Source organism: Vulpes lagopus, chromosome 23, assembly GCF_018345385.1.
Source record: "Vulpes lagopus strain Blue_001 chromosome 23, ASM1834538v1, whole genome shotgun sequence".
NCBI lineage: Eukaryota > Metazoa > Chordata > Mammalia > Carnivora > Canidae > Vulpes > Vulpes lagopus.
The window spans coordinates 55722786-55741914 of NC_054846.1; the positions used below are offsets into that span (position 1 = coordinate 55722786).

Below are 19129 nucleotides of genomic sequence, written 5' to 3' on the forward strand. Positions count from 1 at the left end.
GGACTCGATCAGACTCGATCCGGATGAAATCGAGGGGCGCCTGGCTGGCTCCGTGGCTGGAGCGTGCAACACCTGGTCTTGGGTTTGTGGGTTCGAGCCCCACATCGGGGTAGAGGTTGCTTAAAAATAAAAGCTTAATAAAAAAGTTAAGAAAAAAGAAAAAACAAAAGATATTGAACAACTGAGTTTCCTCGAGAGTGTCGAGCTGCCCGGCCGCGGCGCTCCTACAGGCCAGTCCCCGCCAGAGACAGTGCTCCCGGGAGGGCCTCCCAGATTTCTGCTGCTCGCTGGGGCTCGGGGTGTGACCCCAGGGTCCTGGGATGGAGCCCCACGGAGCCCCCTGCTCCGTCAGGCGGGGACCCCGCTTCTCCCTCTCCGTCCGCTCCAGCCGCTCATGACGTGGAAGAGGCCGGGGGAACCAAGGCCGCGGCACCTGCCGCCCACGCCCAGCCAACGCGGGCACTTGGTGTGTCTCAGGCCCACGAAATACAGCGCGGTCACCTTCGTGGCCCTGGTCTGCGGACGTGCGGGTGGCGGTCTTGCCTGGTCACGTCGTCGTCGGGGAGGCTCACGGGGGACCTGCCCCGGGGCGGAGGTTCGAGGCCTGCAGGGGAGCCACCCGAGAGTGCTGGGAGTGCGGAGGAGGGGCCGGGGCTTTTCCGGGGGGGCCCACGGGCGGTGCGACATCGGGGGAAGCCAGCCTCGGGATCCTGCATCTCCTGGCTCCGTGGCCCCTCACGACGTCGCTTCTCCCGGAGACTCGCTTCCTGCGGCCAGCCGGGGCAGCAGCCGTGGCCACCACAGCTGGCGTGGGGCTCCCGGGTGGAACGCGTGTGCAACGCTGGCGCATTCCAGTCCTTGCCTGGGGCCGCTTGGCTGCTGCGGCGTGGGCAGTGGCCACCGTGTCAAGGCTGTCGGTCCACAGCACACACGCTCTCATCCAGCACACACGTGTGTCCAGCACTGCGTGTGTACACACATGTACACACGTGCACACATGCACACGCACATGCATATACACATGTGCACACACATGCACACACGTGTATGCATATACGCAGGCACGTGCACACACGTACACACACGTATACACACATATACATATACACACACTTTTATGCACATATACACATACACGCATACACACGTATACATATACATATACACACATAATATACACACGTACACACACGTATACACACGTGTACACACATACACATACTTGTATACATATACACACATACACATGTACACACACGTATATACACATATAGATATACACATGTACACACATACACACATACACATATACACACGTACACATATACATAGACACAATATTCACGTACACACACACATATACACATGTACACACATACTTTTATACACATATACACAGATACGCACACACACATACACACATATATGGACATATGCACAGACATACACACAGGTATATGCAGATAATACATATACACACATATACACCTGTATACACGTTTACACACATGCACACACGTATACAGACATAGACACATACACACGTACACACACATATACATATACACACGTACACACACATATACATGGACACACATGCACACATGTACACACGTGCACATACGCACACACATACACATATTCAGACATACACGCATACATATATACAAACACGTATACACACGTGCACGCATGCACACACACCTTGGCTCAGGTCCTGGTCCCGGGGGTCGGGGATCCAGCTCGGGTCGGGCTCCCTGCTCGCCCTGTGGCCCTCCCCCTTCCCCCTGCACATGCCCCCCCCTCCCCAATAGATAATAAAATCTTTAAGAAAAGGCGAGGTCGGGGCCAGGTAGACGGGGCCGCGCCCTGGCAGCCTCAGGACCGTCTGCGCGCCCGAGGCCATGTCACTGAGGGATCGCGGGTGAGCAAAGGCAGCCCTGCGCCCCTCGGGTTAGCTCCAGAGGGACGAGGGCTCGGGCCGGGCGCTGCCGTGGCGGGGAGTCTGGTTCACACAGTGCGGGGCCGGTGTGGAGCACAGGGTCCTGCGGCAGGTGCCAGGGCGACCCGGCTCGCTGGGCCCCGCGGGTGAGCCCCGGCCTGCTTGTGCGACGGGCCCTCTGGTGCCACCCAGCCACCCATCCGGGACCGAGGTGGGGCACCTGCAGCCATCAGACACCCGGGGCCGATGTGATGAGGGGCTTGGGATGATGGGTCACTGTCGGTCATGCCAGCGCTCTGTGTCTCGATGAGGGACCAACAACATCTCCGAAGAAACAGCTCAGCCCTCGACCCACCTTCGATGCCCAAGCCCCGGACGCTGGAGTCTAGCCTGTTAGTCACCCGCGAGGGAAGCCCAATCCCGGGTGACACCAGGGTCAGCACATGAGGCTGGCACGTGGGTGTCGCGCTGCAGTCACCCGGCAGGCCCCAGGGGTGGCGTCGTGCCCGACTCCTGCGTCTGCTGAAGCCAAGCGGACCCCTTCAAATATGGATCCGCGTTCTGTGGCTTTTGGTTCCACTGTGAGTCACTGCAGCTTTCTGGACCGGAAAGTGTCTCTCACAGAGGAGGCAGGTGCAGAGCCCCAAGGCCAGGCCACAGCCCCCCCACCCCCCTGGGAGAGTGCCTGCTCCGCTCGGGCTTGGGGCGTCAGGGCCGGGTAGGGCTCGGCCGCGCACTCTGCTGGGGGCTCGCTCCCCTGCCCTCTGCTCCCCCTGCTTGTGCTCCTCTCAGATAAATAAATCTTTGAAAAAAAAATCAGCTTCCATCATTGAATTGTAGGAATTCCCTACAGTGTGGCCACTGATCCCTTACCAGCACATGATGTGCGGATCTCCCCTCCCATCCCGTAGGCCGGCACCTTTCTCCTGTGTTGCCCATGCTCTCCGAGTCCGAGCCCAGAGATCGCCACCAACCCCGACGTCACGAGCTTTCCCCTGGGCTTTCTTGTAACACTTTTTTGTATTTCGGGTCATCTGTTTAGGTCCGTGCTCCGTTCTGTGTTAATTTTTGCATTTGGTAGATTTCCACATTTCCACTCTTGGCTTCTGGCCCCAAATACGCCTTTCCTTCCCTTTCCCATGGCACACTTGCCCCTAACCACGAAAAAGGCCATTAAAATGTAAGAAACCAATGCAAAAATTTATATTTTATTTGAATTCAAAAAATTTAAAATTGCTTTCAAATTCAGGAAAGTACCATAATGCAGGACCCCAGGGGAAGCCTCATATACAGAGACAGATAAATTAAATGTATATACTGCAGACAAGCCGAGAAGGTGTGTAGATTACATATTTACAGCACTTGATGTTTTCTGAAAACCATATTTATACATTTTGTTACATTTACAAAAAAGGCTTCCACTACCGTTTACCTACAATAATGAAAAAAAAATTTACACCGTTTTTTTTCTTTCTTTTTTTTTTGGTACTGTACAAACTTTGTATAATAAAAATATATCTCTGTACAAAAGATTTTTTTTTTGTTTTTGTTTTACTTTTTTTTTTTTTTCTCTCATGGGATGGCGGTGGGCGTGTATGGCGTGGGTGGCGGGCGAGAGGCCTTGTCTGCCCGGTTCCTGCCAAGCCTCTGGGGTGGGGTGAAGATGCCAGAGGTGGGCATGGGGGATGCACGGCAGAGTGCTGGGTGCCCAGCGGCTGTGCCCCTTGGGGGTCTCCTGGGACTGCACACGGGGACACAAGGGGGACGGTGGAGGTGGGGCCGGAGAGGGAGTGGAGAGCGGGGAAGGGAAGCAGCCGGAGGACTTCCTGCCTCGGTTTTCAGGGAAGGGGACAGAGGAGCGTGTGAGCGAGTGTGTCTGGGCCGCCCACCCCCCACCCCCGCCCCGGGCCAGGCCCACCTGCTGGACCGGCCGCCTCGCAGCAGCGCCCTCGCGCCCACCTGAACGGGAGGCCGGTCGGGCCGCCTGCCTAAGGACGCGGGGTCCCCAGCGCCCCACTCCCTCCCATTTCTGTTTGCTTTTCCACGTGTGATGGACCGTCCGAGGCCAGCATGTGGCACGGGCCCGGCGGGGCCTTCCTGGGGGCAGAGAGGTGGCTCTAAAGCCCCTGTTTGATTCCTAAACTCGTTCACGTCCCAATAAGACTGATCCGAAATACGGTAACGACCGAGGCACCGCGGGACGCTTGCACGTGCTTGCGAGGGACAGGAGACAAGGCGACTTCCCTTCCCTCTGTGTTTTGCATTCGGGAGCCGCGGGTGCCGTGTCCGTGGAGCCGGGGGCTGCACCCGCTGGGGGCCGGCGGCTGGTCCTGCTGCAGAGGCACCCACTGCCCTGCCTGGGCCCCTCCCGCCCGGGCCCCTGGGGTGGCCTCCCCCCTGACGTGGGCCTTGCTTTTTCACTTATAAAGCAATAATGCTTCCTAGATTTGGGGTGTCGTGAGCTCTGGAAGCTGCACGGACAGAGAAGAGATGTGCAGGGCAGCCCCGGGGCTGGGGCCTGGGGGTCAGCCTGCCCCCCCGCCGGCACCCCCCCCAGGTGCTGCAGGACCTCGGACTCGCTGTCCTTGCTCACTGACGGCAGACGTGGCCTGGGGCTCCGGGCCGGATTCCTGCACCCCCCAGCGCTGCCCGGGGCCCAGAACGACTTTGCGACTCACTGGGTTTAAACACAATAAAATTCTGCTGGAAAAAATAAACGGATTCCCAAAGTACTTCCCAAGACGCTCCTCTGCACGGGGCGCTCCTAGCTCTCCATCCACCCGCGGCCCAGCACACGCTAGCTGTCCTCCCCGCGGCTCTGTCTCCTGGGCTTGCGGTCCCGCGTGGGCCTCGAGGGAGGAGGCGTGTGCGTGTGCGCAGGCCCCCTACGGGCACGTCCACGAGCTCCGCAGGCTTCCCGGGCCCTCAGCCCCACTCCTTTCCTGCCCCAAGTCGGGGCGCAGCGGGTGTCCTCCGGGCGGCAGGTGCGGGCGCGGGCCCAGCAGCAGACACAGGCGGGGGGCAGGCGAGGTCACGCGCTGCTCGGGCCTGGAGCCCGTCCTGGAGAACTGGGGCCCGAGGGCGCGTCGCGGGGGCTGTGCCGGAGCAGCAGGGCGGGGGACACGGAGGAGGGGCGTCAGCGTGGCGGGGCCTCGCACCCCCGCGGATGCGGGCGCAGGTGCAGGCCTCCTGGCTCCCGCCCTGGCCGCCACGCACCCCGCGCCCGGTGCCCACGGCCCCCAGCCCCCAGGGGCCCAGGAAATGCTTTCGTTTTAGCTTCAGAATCAGGAGGACAAACAGGGCAGTGAGGCTGATGGGCACCGAGGACTGGGTCTGGGCCGATTGCACTGGCCCGACGACCATGGCGTCTCCAGACCAGCAGTAAGGGAAGACAGGGCCCACGCAAGCCACGGCGCAGCCCTCGCCGGCCTCGCCGGCCTCGCCGACCCCACTGGCCTCGAGACTTTCCTATCTCGGTTCCTATTTTGATTCCAGCTGTTGTTACGCCCCACGTGGATTTATCACCTAATTTCTCATTTTAAACATACTTGTGTGTGCATGTTCAGGGGGGTTTCCCACACGCCCCTCCCTGGGCCGGGCAATGCTCTCTCATGTCTTCACGGTGGTCCTGCTCCGGGCCAGGCCGGGGGCAACCTCCCCAGGAGCCCCGCTGGGGAGCTGGGCACTGGGTGCGAGGTTCTGAGTCCTTGAAGGCCGACGCCAGGCTGCTCAGACTTGGAGCCGCCAACTGCATTGTGACCCCGGCCGGGGCGGGGGGGGGGGGGGCAACAGAGCCCCAGGCGGGGAGCAGGGGCTGTGGTGGGGGACGCAGGTCAGGGGGCATCTGACTTCTCTCATCACCGCTGAGCCCCCGGAAGGCCCGATTTACATCAGCAGAGGGGCTTTCACTTTTTCTGTTTTGCTTTCTGTCTGTACGAGCCCTGAGTGGGAGAAAGAAGGAGGGATCGCAAAGATGAAACCAGGAACTGAGCCTGGATCCTGCACCGGTTCCTCCTCCTCCTCTGAACCTTTTTGTCAGACGGATGCCAAGGATGTGGGAAGACTCGGTAAGTTAGTTAGTTGTGTTCAAGGGTGGCCTTTGTGTTTTCTGAAAATGACTTTCATCTCTTTCTGTATAAATGATCCTAATACCTGCCATTCTAAGCTTACACTTGAGGCAGAGAAATAACCTGGGGGGGGGAAGTGGCGGCAAGGAGGGCTGGGGAGGACCCAGGCAGGCGGGGACGGGTAGGCCCCGGCGCGCCCCAGGTGACGGTTACCTCCACGTGTCACCTCCTGAGGCGCTGGCCAAGCACTAGGGGCAAGTCTACACGTTGCTGCCAACGAATTTTTTCAGGTGTGTTCGCGTTTACATCAGTAGACTCTGGAGCAGCCTGGCCACCCCACAGTGGTGGCCTCCTCCAGGCAGCGGAGGTCCCTGGGTCAGGGTGAGGTCCCCCTGATGAAACCTCCAGGCTGCAGGCCTGTCCTGAGGCCCTCAGGCTTTCCAGCCACGCGGCCCTGGGCCCGGCTCCTGACCCTGACCCTCTGCCACCCCTGTCCACGCTGCCTGCACCCACGTGTCCCTGCAGCCCTACGGCTCCGCGCGTGGATGGGGACATGCAGGCGTCTACGCGGCCACGGGGGAGGGTGGGGCACCTGCTAGGTCTGCAAGCTCGCCGCCGAGGGCTCCGGGTCCCCCCCCAGGGCTCCGGGTCCCCCCCAGGGCTCTGGTCAACCCCCCAAGGGCTCTGGGTACCGCCCCCCGACTCCTCTTCCCGGCCTCAGTTTCCCCATCCAACGGGGTTCCCGCCGGCACCCGCCCGGGAGTGGTGGGGAGGCCCTGAGTCAGGCGGGGCGCAGCAGGGGCCGACCCCAGGAGCAGTGTCCCCGCGCAGGCCCCGCCCCCAGCTCCCCTGGCCCCCGCCCCCGGCTCCCCGCCCAGGCCCCGCCCCCGGCAGTACTCTCCTGGCCCCGCCCCGGCTCCCCGCTCCGACCCCGCCCCCAGCTCCCAGTCCCGCCCTCGCCCCCGCCCCCAGCCCCAGGTCCCGCCCCGGCTCCCCGACTCCCTGGCCCCGCCCCCAGCCCCGCCCCGACTCTCCGGCCCCGCCCCCAGCCCAGCCTCCAGCTCCCAGCCCCGCCTCCGGCCCCACCCCCGGACCCGCCCCCAGCCCCCAGGCCCCGCCCCCAGTCCCGCCTCCATCTCCCAGCCCCGCCCCCGCCCCAGGCCCCGCCCCCTCCTCACCGGCTGCCGGAGGCGGTTCTCTCGGTGGCGGCGGCGGCGGGCGGCCGGGGCTATACCGCGGTACACACCGTGCTGACCGTGAACTCCGCCTCCGCGGCCATGATGTCCGTGGGCTGGATGTTGCGGTCGTACATCGGGTTCTCGAACGTGGCCCGGACGTTGGTGTTCTCGTGGCCCGCGTAGCCGTTGAAGGGAACTTTGGGTCTTCTCCTGGGGGCGGGAGGGCGGGACCCGGACGGGGGCCCGAGGGTCCGGGTCGCACGGGGCGGGCCCGGGGCGGAGATGGGCCTGGCCACGTGCTGCAGCCCCGCCCCGGCCCCGGCGTCCTGGAGCCCCCGTGCCCCCCGCCCCCACCTGTGCTCCGACACGCGGCGCCGCCCCACCTGTGCTCCGAGACGCGGCCCCGCCCCCCGCCCCCACCTGTGCTCCGAGACACGGCCCCGCCCCACCTGTGCTCCGAGACGCGGCCCGGCCCCCGCCCCCACCTGTGCTCCGAGACACGGCCCCGCCCCACCTGTGCTCCGAGACGCGGCCCGGCCCCCGCCCCCACCTGTGCTCCGAGACACGGCCCCGCCCCACCTGTGCTCCGAGACGCGGCCCCGCCCCCCCGCGCCCCCGCCCCACCTGTGCTCCGAGACACGGCCCCGCCCCACCTGTGCTCCGAGACGCGGCCCCGCCCCCCGCCCCCACCTGTGCTCCGAGACACGGCCCCGCCCCACCTGTGCTCCGAGACGCGGCCCCGCCCCCCCGCGCCCCCACCTGTGCTCCGAGACGCGGCCCCGCCCCCCCGCGCCCCCGCCCCACCTGTGCTCCGAGACACGGCCCCGCCCCACCTGTGCTCCGAGACGCGGCCCCGCCCCCCGCCCCCACCTGTGCTCCGAGACACGGCCCCGCCCCACCTGTGCTCCGAGACGCGGCCCCGCCCCCCCGCGCCCCCGCCCCACCTGTGCTCCGAGACACGGCCCCGCCCCACCTGTGCTCCGAGACACGGCCCCGCCCCACCTGTGCGCCGAGACGCGGCCCCGCCCCCCGCCCCCACCTGTGCTCCGAGACGCGGCCCCGCCCCCCCGCGCCCCCGCCCCACCTGTGCTCCGAGACTCGGCCCCGTCCCCCGTGCCCCCCTAGCCCCGGGCCCCCTGCGCTCCGGACAACGGCTCCGCCCCTCCGTGACTCCCCCGCACCCCCCCGCGCTCCGAGAGACACGGCCCCGCCCCCCCTCCCCCCTCCCCCCCTCCATGCCCCCCGCCCCCACCTGTGCTTGTAGAGATACAGCACGAAGCCCGCGATGATGAGGGCGATGAAAGGCACCAGGATCGCGGCCGCCACGGAGCTGCTGTTGGAAGCAAAGTGGCGGCCGATGGACTCGGGGTCGGACTCCAGCAGCCTGAGGTCTGCAAAGTCCCAGAGCAGAAACCTCAGGGCGCGGGGTGAGCGGGGACCCCGCCCCGAGGAGGCCCCGCGGCTCAGGGGACAGTCGCCCCCAGTCCACACCGGCCGCAGGACGAAATCCTAAGAGGGCGGAGCCTTCAGAAGTTTCTAAACTTCCTTCAGTGCAGGAGCTTTTTGATCTGGTGAAACCTCACCTGGAAGCCCAAGTTCCGAAAGGGGAGGGGGTAGGGGGAGGGAGGGGGTTGGAGGAGGGGGGAGGGGGTTGGAGGAGGGAGAAGGGGGAGGGGAGGGGAGAAGGGGAAGAGGGGGGATGGAGGGGGATGGGGATGGGGGAGGGAAGGAGGGAGGAGGGGAATGGAGGGAGGAGGAGGAGGAGTTGGAGGGGGTAGGGGTAGGAGGGCGGAGGGGGTGGGGGTAGGAGAAGGGGGGAGGGGGGCAGAGAGGAGGGCGGGCGGTGGGCGAGGGCCGCTCCCCTGGGCACAGGCGAGGACAGGGAGCGGCCAGGTGAGTCCCCTCCCAGTGGGGCTCCTGGCACAGGCCAGGGCCCAGAGGGGTGCGGGGGACCTGGCTGCCCTGTGGTCCCTGCTGTGAGGGGTGGAGGGGGTGTTCGAGCCCCAGGGAGGGGGGCTGCTGGGGGGGCAGGCCTGACTGCAGCCTGCGCAAGAGGCGGGTTCCCGAGGCAGGCGGAGGCCCTGGGGGCTGCTGTCCGGTCAGTCCCCGCCCCGAGAAGCCCCATGGCCTGCGGCTCCCTGCACCCCTGGGAGAAGGGCCCCGGGGCCCCGCACCTGCGTGGGGCTGCGGGCCAAGACCCAGGGTCCCTGCAGCTGGGCCCAACTGCGCCGGCAATACCGCGGCCCAGGGAGGGCTCAGTCCCGGCTTTTACTCAAGCCTCAGGGCGGCTGTGAACCCCGAGTGATGGAGAGCCTCTGGATTTGGCCCCTGAACGTCATCTCCACCCCCCCCCCCCCCCCGTGTCACCCTCCCCCCCGGGGTCCCCTCTAGGGGCCAGATGCTCCTCACCGAGTCTTTTTTTTTTTTTTTTTTTCTCACCGAGTCTTTGAAAGCCGAACTGCCCAAAGCCGTGGCCCTTGACAGAGCCCTGGTAGATGAAGGTGCCCCCGGGGGACTCTGAGGACACCTGTGAAGACAGGGCGCTGTCACAGCACAGGAGGCCCTGGCCCCGGGGCCCGTTGCAGGTGGGAGGGCCGCCCACCACTCGTGTGGGACTGGTGGGTCAGGCGGGAGCACCAGCAGTGCAGGAGGGGGCGGCCAGGCGTGCGCGGGGCCACCTGGGGCCTGGGGGACCTCGGTGTCACCTCTGTGAGGGAAAGGAGCATCGGGAGCCCATGGAACCCTCGTGATGGCCGTGCAGCCAGCAGCCCAGCACACCCTCCAGGAGCCACTGATTCCAGCAGGCGGCTGGGGACACTGGTCGCCTGGCACCACCGCTGCCACGGCACAGACTCCCAAGGGCAAACCTGAGCAGGGCTGTGGCTCCGCAGGGGCGCCCTGAGGATGCTTGGACTTCAGGGTGCCCTCCCTCCCTCCTGGGGCCCTGCCCGGGTGGCTGCTGGGGGGCTCGTACCCCCAGCTCCCTCCCCTTCTGGCCTCCGGTCTTGCTCTCCTGCCCCCGCCCCCCATTGCTCTGCAGTGGCTTTGGGACCTACTGCGATGGGGTAGCCAGGGCTGGGGCACCTAGAGGGCTCCACGGGCGCTCAGAAGGAACTTGGGGCACAGAAGCCCCGCGCTTCTCCTTGCGTGTTCAGGCAGGTGTGCTCTGTGCCTCACGTGGGGCTGGAACTCATGGGGGCCACAGGTCTCCCGACTGAGCCTGCCAGGTGCCCCTCTCCGGCACGTTCATAAAGCAGAGGCGCAACACCACAGCTGTCCCCCCGCGCGTGTGCCCTGACTCCTCAGCTCTCTGCCACCTGGACCCCTCGCCCCTTCCCACCCTTCCACGTCCAGCATCGAACATCCGGGCAGGGAGGCCGAGGCCTGATAGGCGACACTGCCCCACTCCCCTCCTGTGACATCAGGAGGTACTATGCGGACCTGCCCTCTGCCTCAGGGGTGCCCCAGAGTGGGCCCCGTTGCCACACGGGGAGGCGAGGAAGTGGTCTGGAACCCTCGTCCTGGGCGGGAGCAGGTGTTTGAAGGAGGGGCCTGGCACCACCGCCTTTGCCCTCACCAGCGCAGCACCTCGGCTCGGGAATTCGCGGACACTGCTGACCCTGTGCTGTGGCACCCCAGCCTGCCCCGGAGCGCTCGGACGGGCCCTGGGCACCCAGCCTCCCCGCCTCCTGGTCGTCTCCTGTGCCCACCCCAGGCCCGGCCCCCCAGTTCCTGTGTTGATCGTACCCACCCCCCGCGCCCCCCGCCTGTGATGGGGGCACAGGGCCGGCCCCGGGGGCCCTGGGGTCAGGGCCTGGCCTCGGCAGCACTTACATGCCCGTCCAAAGCCCAGTGATCGTCCTTGAACTTGTTCACAAAGATCTCCACCGGCCCCGCGATCTGGTAGACCTGGAGCAGGAGATGGAAATCCTCTTTCTTGTAAATTCCTGGGGACAGGAAGTTCAGAGAGTACACTCAGGGCTTGCAGGAGTCCCCGGGCCCACATCTCACGTTGTCGTCGTCGTCGTGGTGAACATTCCGTGCGTGACGCCAGGAGCGAGTGTGTGGGCTGAGTGGGAGGATGCACAAGAGCATGTGCACGTGCCTCAGAGACAGCCGGGCTACTGACCTGTGTTTGTGACCCTCTGAATGCACACGCATGTGATAATAGAGTGATTTTGCACATGTTAACGTGTCAGTTGACGCAGGAGCCCGCGGGTGCGGGCCCGGACGTGGGCCCGAGCAAATGTCTTCACGGCTCTGCCTTGGAGCCAACGAGTGAAGCTGACTGTGTGTTCGTGTGCAAGTGCGCGTGAGCGGGAGGGACCGTGTGTGGCCGGGTCCTAACGTCTACGTCCATTCGCTGGCGCATCCCTTTACCTGTCCGTTTCTTCCGGAAATGTTTGTTTCCTGAGAGATTTAGTTTCTCTGATTATAAAAAGATTGAAAAGCGGGGAAATTTTGGAAAATGCAGGAAGAAATAAATCATTCCTGATATTACTAGGAAATAGCTGCTGTCCTTTGGGTGGAACGACTTCCAATTTTTTTCTCCTTTCTTTTCTTTCTTCTTTCTTTTCTTTCTTTCTTTCTTTCTTTCTTTCTTTCTTTCTTTCTTTCTTTCTTTCTTTCTTTCTTTCTTTCTTTCTTTCTTTCTTTCTTTCTTTCTTTCTGATTTTATTTATTTGAGAGACAGAGAGCACGATTGTGGGGAGGGGCAGAGGGAGAAGCAGACTCCTTCCTGGGCAGGGGGCCCGACACAGGGCTGGCTCCAAGGACCCTGGGACCGTGACCTGAGCCACCCAGGCACCCCTCAGTTGTCTTTCTTATGAATGTTATTTTTCATTTAAAAACTAGAGTCAGGCAGTCCGGGTGGCCCAGCGGTTTAGCGCCGCCTTCAGCCCAGGGCGTGATCCTGGAGACCCAGGGTCGAGTCCCATGTTGGGCTCCCTGCATGGAGCCTGCTTCTCCCTCTGCCTGTGTCTCTGCTTCTCTCTCTCTCTCTGTGTCTCTCGTGAATAAATAAATAAAATCTTTATTAAAAAAAAACAACTGGAGTCACATTATAAATGTGCTATAGTGGGTTCATTTCTCCCCAAATTGGCATAGTATTTTAGCTATCAGATATATTATAATTAATATGCATTAATATATATATGCATAATAATACATACAGTATAAGTGTATAAATGTATAATATACATTAATATTAACTTTGTTATTTTCAGACAATTTTGTCCTTCCAGTTTTTATGTAATATAAATAACCATGTAATACTAAAAATTCTCAGAAACATAATTAACGGGGTCAGTAATTTTCAAAGATCTTGACACAAATTGCCAAACTGTTTTCTGGGACTGTATTATTTTATCCGTTGACCATCAAGTGCATCACTCCCTTCACTAGACCTTGTCCTGCACTAAAATTTATCATTTAAAAAAAAAATTCTTAGTGGGATAAGTGGAAAAATCACATTTTATGTTTACTTTTAGTGCTTTTATTACTGCTGAAAAGTACGTTTTCCTTTGTTTATTAACTGTCCATATTTTGGCTCCTGGGAATTCTCTGTCTCTATTTTTGGTTCAGTTTTAGGGATATCGGTCTCTTTTTAAGAGTCCTTTCCTGTTCAAGTTATTAATATTTGTCATCTAGCCATTTCCCTTTAGTCTCTGGTGACCTTATCATGATGAAGATGAACATGCTGTCGTCCTCGCACCCATCGCACAGGCCCCGCAGGACGCGGGGAGGCAGGGACCCGTAGACCGGTCCCTGTAGAGGCCCGGGCCTGCCCCCACTGGCGCCGCACCTGGAGGTATGACCTGCCCTTACCGGCCAAGTGCACCTCGACGCCGCTGTGGTCAATCATGGTGGCGTTGACTTTGCTGCTGACGGCCTGGAAGCCGGTTACTCTGAGCATGGCCGGCTGCTTCTTTCCCTGGTACTCGTAAGCCCCTTTCCATAGGGAATTCTTGGCAAAAACGTCCCCGGGCACTGGAGGAGCGGAGAGACAGACGTGAGGGAACTCCCGGCCCCTGCTGGCTGCTCCACTTCACTCGCTGGGTGACTGGGACAGGATGCTCCAATGTCCCCTTGTGACCCACAGCAAGTGGGAGCTGAGCATAACGCTGACTCTAGTTTCCTTCTTATGGAACACACATGCCAACGTGGTAAGTAAAGGTATAAAGTCCAAAAAAATATAGGGCAGTCTGCAGTCATTTCGCACGGTCGGCCCGTATCTATAGTTACGTGCCCAGTGTGCACGTTGCACTTCGAAAGGAACAAGCCCCGTGTTAGAAGTGTAAGCGTTTCCGGGAGTCTCCCTGGGCAGGTGTCGGGTCTCCGGTCCGAATGCCTGGACCCTGGCCCAGCCCGTGCTGGGCATCTGTGGTGGTGGGAGGCCCCAGAGCCTGGCGCTCCCCGTGTTAGTGGAAGGCGCTGGCTCTCTTGCGGGAGAGCCTGCTGTTTCCTTCAGGCTCCCTCTTCCCCCTGCAGTTGCTGGGGTGGGTAGTGGGCGGGGGAATCTGGCTCTTAGACAGTTTTCACACCCTTTCACTGAGCCCGTGTTTCTGGTTAACTAGGCGAGGGAATCAATGCCAGTTTCTTGAGCTGAACATCTGGACCGTACCTACCGGAAGCCTGGGTGAGCGGTGGCTCCCGGGCGGTATTGACGGGTCTCCCACTAGGCCGGACCTCTGCTGGGGAAAGAGAATTGAAGAAAACACGTTCAGCCTCGGGCTACGCTCTATTGGGAAAGTCACGGCCACTTCTCCGACATCAGGTTAATGGATTCCTGGAGACCTTGCTTTGGACAACTCTTGGATTGGGAGTTGATACTTTGACGGTCTGGTGATACCATGGGCCCCTCTGGGAATAATAAAACATAAAGAGTTAAAAGCAAATCCATTTTATCAATTATTGTCATTGAAGTATTAAACCAAGAGTGAGGGTGCAGGTGAGTTCTTTATTACTCCATGACATGACAGCCCAGCCACTACCATAATCCTGAAGCAGTCAGGAACGTAAGCAGTGTTGCACAACACCAGGGACAACTGTCATCTGATACGAAATGTCTGCAGTGTTTGCTGGTGACGGAGTCAGAGGTGTTATTAACACTACGATGGGTTTTCGTCTACGTTCCAAATTAAAGGAGGCGCTACATTTCGGTGAGAGGGAAAGGAAAGGAAAGCTATCCAGGAAAGCTACCAGGTCCCGGGACCCAGGCCTGCCAAATGCCCTGATCCACGACCCCGGTGTAAAAAGCCCTGTCCCGGACTCTGCTTTTCTCCCAAAGGCCTGGTACGAAGAAGGACCTTCCACCAATCAAGAGTGAGCTCCTTGAGGCCCGGTGGGGGTTCAGGTGGGGTGCTCCCTTCCCTCGGAGGGAGGATGTTAAGGCCGAGAAGCCCGTAACACACTATGTCTCGTAGCCCGTAACACACACAGTGTCTCACACTATGCACCATAACTCCCAGCTCTTCCTCTTCGGTGTCCACACTGGCCTCCTTCCCAACCTATGAGATGCTCAGGGGAGCCCGAGGGGGTGCACTTGGGGTGCCCCAGGGCTCAGCTCCCGTGGCGACCACTACCACCATCAACGTCCACAGCAAGAGCTCTGTGCCTGGTCCTGCTCTCCCGTCCTTGTTCGACACAGTCTCTGCGAACTTGTGCTGCCCGGGCTTCCTGCTGTTTGCCTGCTCTGTGAGGCCTAGGGACTGGAAGGTGGCAGCTGACGTGGCTGGGGCCCGGGCCTATGTCTCTGCCACCAAGTCCTTGAAAATCTAGGCCCTGGTCATGGGCATTCTTCTGACCATTACGTTCACTATTACTTTGCCATCGGCTCACTGATGATGCTCCAAACAATTTCAGAGCTCACAAAAGGCTGTGGAGGCTACTAGTAGCTGCCCGTGGCCTGAGGCTGGCCCCCCGCCCCCGTTCAGAGCAGTTTCTATGCACAGCAGTCTACGACTGAACTATTATTATTTTTTAAATTTAAATTCAGTTAGTCAACATATTACAACTGAATTCAATGAAGCACTTGTGTCTGGAAAGGAAAAAAGGCTGAAAAGCCCTCACAGGTAAAGTCACAGATCCTGGGCCTGAGCCAGATGGTACAGGTTCAGGTCCCTTCCTGGCGTGTGACCTTGACTAGTCACTTTACCCCCGGTGTCTCCGTCTCCTCACTGGGAACATGGAAAGTGCTGAAACATACCTTGCAGGTCTACGCTGAATAAGTGAGGCCGTGAACATGAGGTCACACTTAGCCAGTGTTAGTATCTTTTGTTCTTTTGTGCAGAAACAACAGAAATACCTGCTTTACCACCAGAGAAGGGCATACTGTCCCTACTGCCTCCTCGAGGAGCTGGGGTTCGAGCACGGTCCTCCCGGCTTCAGAGGGCAGCTTACGTTTGTACATGAAGAAGGCTGTGTAGAAGCTTTCCATGGTGACTCAAAGTATTGTTACGAATATAATGTCTCTATTGTCTTAGGTTTTATAAGAGGACGGCAGTAAGAGGGAGAAAGCACTTTATGGGCCAGGAGCTGTGCCGGGTCATGTTATTTACATTATTTCATTTATTCCTGCTCTCAAAACTGTGAGGTACAGATTACGATCTCTGTTTTATAGAAGAGAGACTTGTTAAGAGGCAGAGAGGTGAAGAGACTTGCCCCAAATCACACAATAAGGGGTGGAAGTGAAATTTAAATGCACCTAAAGCATTTTGTATTTTTATATACAAGTACATAATAACATGAAAAAGACCCACTTTAGACTAAATGTAACCAAGGAAGTTTAAGACGTATAAAGGGAAAATGACAGACCTGAAAGAAACTGAGGAAGACACAAAGAGATGGGAAAATATTCCATGCTCATGGATTGGAAGAATTAATATTGTGAAAATGTCTATGCCACCCAGGGCAATTTACACATTCAATGTAATCCCTATCAAAATACCATGGGCTTTCTTCAGATAGTTGGAACAAATAATCCTAAGATTTGTGTGGAATCAGACAAGACCCCGAATAGCCAGGGGACTATTGAAAAAGAAAACCATAGCTGGGGGCATCACAATGCCAGATTTCAGGTTGTCCTACAAAGCTGTGGTCATCAAGACAGTGTGGTCCTGGCACAAAAACAGACACATAGATCAGTGGAACAGGATAGAGAATCCAGAAGTAGACCCTCAACCCTATAGTCAACTAATATTCGACAAAGCAGGAAAGACTATAACAGTCTAACAACAGTCTCTTCAATAAATGGTGCTGGGAAAATGGGACAGCCACGTGCAGAAGAATGAAACTGGGCCATTTCCTAACCCCATACTTGAAAATAGACTGAAAATGGATGAAAGACCTAAATGTGAGACAGGAATCCATCAAAATCCTCGAGGAGAACACAGGCAACACCCTCCTTGACCTTGGCCACAGCAACTTCTTGCTAGACACGTCTCCAAAGGCAAGGAAACAAAAGCAAAAATGAACTGTTGGGACTTCATCAAGATAAGAAGCTTTTGTACAGCAAAGGATACAGTCAACAAAACTACAAGACAACCTACAGAATGGGAGAAGATATTTGCAAACGACGTATCAGATAAAGGGCTAGTTTCCAAGATCTATAAAGAACTTACTAAACTCAACACCAAAGAAACAATCCAATCATGAAATGGGCCAAAGACATGAAGAGAAATCTCACAGAGGAAGACATAGACATGGCCAACACGCACATGAGGAAATGCTCCGCATCACTGGCCATCAGGGAAATACAAATCAAAACCACCATGAGATCCCAACTCACACCAGTGAGAATGGGGAAAATTAACAAGGCAGGAAACAACAAATGTTGGAGAGGATGTGGAGAAAAGGGAACGCTCCTGCACTATTGATGGGAATGTGAACTGGTGCAGCCACTCTGGAAAACTGTGTGGAGGTTCCTCAAAGAGTTAAAAATAGACCTGCCCTACGACCCAGCAATTGCACTGCTGGGGATTTACCCCAAAGATAGATGCAATTAAACGCTGGGACACCTGCACCCCGATGTTTCTAGCAGCAATGTCCACAATAGCCAAACTGTGGAAGGAGCCTCGGGGTCCATCGAAGGATGATGGATAGAGGAGCTGTGGTCTATGTATACAATGGAATATTCCTCAGCCATTAGAAACGACAAATACCCACCATTTGCTTTGACATGGATGGAACTGGAGGGTATGATGCTGAGTGAAGTAAGTCAATTGGAGAAGGACAATCATTATATGGTTTTATTCATTTGGGGAATATAAAAAATGGTGAAAAGGAATAAAGGGGAAAGGAGAGAAAATGAGTGGGAAATGTCAGTGAGGGTGATGGAACGTGAGCGTCTCCTAACTCTGGGAAACAAACAAGGGGTGGTGGAAAGGGAGGTGGGCAGGGGGTTGGGGTGACTGGGTGACGGGCACTGAGGGAGGCACCTGACTGGATGAGCACTGGGTGTTATGCTATATGTTGGCAAACTGAATTTAAATACCCCCCCCCAAAGAAAATGACAAACCATCGTTAGAAGGAATTAAAGTTCTAAATAAATGGGAAGACATCCCATCCCATGCTCATGGATTGGAAGATGTAATACTGTTCAGATGGCAACACTCCCCAAACTGACCTACAGATTTATCGTAATTCCTGTCATAATTCCAGCTGTCTGTTTTGCAGGATTTCACAATCCAACCCTAAAATTTATATAGAAATAAAAGGGGCCCAGAACAGCCAAAGCAATCTGGAAAAAAGAAGAAAAAGGAGGACATACACTTCCCAACTGCAAAACTTATCACAAAACTATTATAATTCGAGCTGTGGTGGTGGCAGGGAGGCAGCTATACAGGTCAATGGATAAAACCAATGATCCAGATATATAAGCTCACATATTTACGGTCAAAGGATCTTTGACAAGGGTGCCAAGACAATTTAATGAAGAATAGTGAAAAATAGTCTTCCCAACAGCCAGAGCTGGGACTACTGGATATCCATATGCGGGGAATGAATTTGGACTCCAAATGACCTTCCTCCCCCCAAAAAACCCCCCACAAAATAAGCAAAAGACCTAAATGTAAGAGCTAAAACTGCAAAACTCTTAGAAAAAAAACCATAGACATAAGTTTTCATGACCTTGGACTTGGCAATAGTTTCTTAGGTATAATATGAAAGCACAAACAATGAAAATATAGATAAACTGGAGTTTGTTAAAATTAAAGACATTTGTGCTTAAAAGGACACCAAAAGTAGGTCAAAAGATCCAAACTCATCAAATTGAATACATTAAATTTTTTATATATCCATTTTTATATATCCATTATATCTCAATAAGGCTATAAAAAAACCACGCTATAATTTGAAAAAAAAAATTAATCTAGGGACTGAAATGGAGTTTAAAATGTGATAGTCTAATTTCATTTTAGGTGATGAGTGAAATAAAGGAGAAAGTACTTGTAAATTAAAAACAGAAAGTGAAAGACAGCCCATAAAATGGGAGGAAATATGTGCAAATCTTGTATCTGATGAATATCATATATTAGATATACAAAGAACTCTGGAAGAGACTCTGGACTAGGATGGTGACATAGGAGGCTCCTGAATCTCCCTCTTGCCATGGACACACCGAACACACAGCTACATATGGTTCAACAGCAGGAGTTCAAGTAGAAGAAAGGATCTACGTATAAAACTCACTGATAGAGGTAAGTGGACAGTTAAATTCAGAATACTCTAATATTGTAATTGTGGTGGGTAAACCAGATATAACTCTAGCATAAAGATGAAAAGTATTAAAAATAACTACAACTGCAGGGGCACCTGGGCGGCTCAGTCAGTTAAGCGTTTGACTCTTGATTTCAGCCTAGGTCTTGATCTCAGGGTCATGAGTCCAAGCCTTGCATTGGGCTCCATGCTGGGTGCGGAGACTACTTAAAAAAAAAAAAAAAAAA

At 57.0% G+C, this 19129-nt stretch overlaps 1 protein-coding gene across 1 annotated transcript in view; it reads right to left on the reverse strand.

Annotated features, from left to right (window-relative positions):
- Nucleotides 1-3134: 3134 nt before the first annotated feature.
- The window catches only part of CSMD2 (CUB and Sushi multiple domains 2), a 439342-nt gene continuing 423347 nt past the window's right edge, over nucleotides 3135-19129 (reverse strand). Inside the window, exons 66-72 of the mRNA XM_041738011.1 lie at nucleotides 13814-13879; nucleotides 13014-13175; nucleotides 11022-11134; nucleotides 9627-9714; nucleotides 8440-8520; nucleotides 7188-7397; nucleotides 3135-5037 (exon numbers count right to left, since the gene is read on the reverse strand). Coding sequence (XP_041593945.1) covers nucleotides 4868-5037; nucleotides 7188-7397; nucleotides 8440-8520; nucleotides 9627-9714; nucleotides 11022-11134; nucleotides 13014-13175; nucleotides 13814-13879 — 890 coding nt within the window. The 3' untranslated portion in view covers nucleotides 3135-4867. The remainder of the gene's footprint in view (nucleotides 5038-7187; nucleotides 7398-8439; nucleotides 8521-9626; nucleotides 9715-11021; nucleotides 11135-13013; nucleotides 13176-13813; nucleotides 13880-19129) is intronic.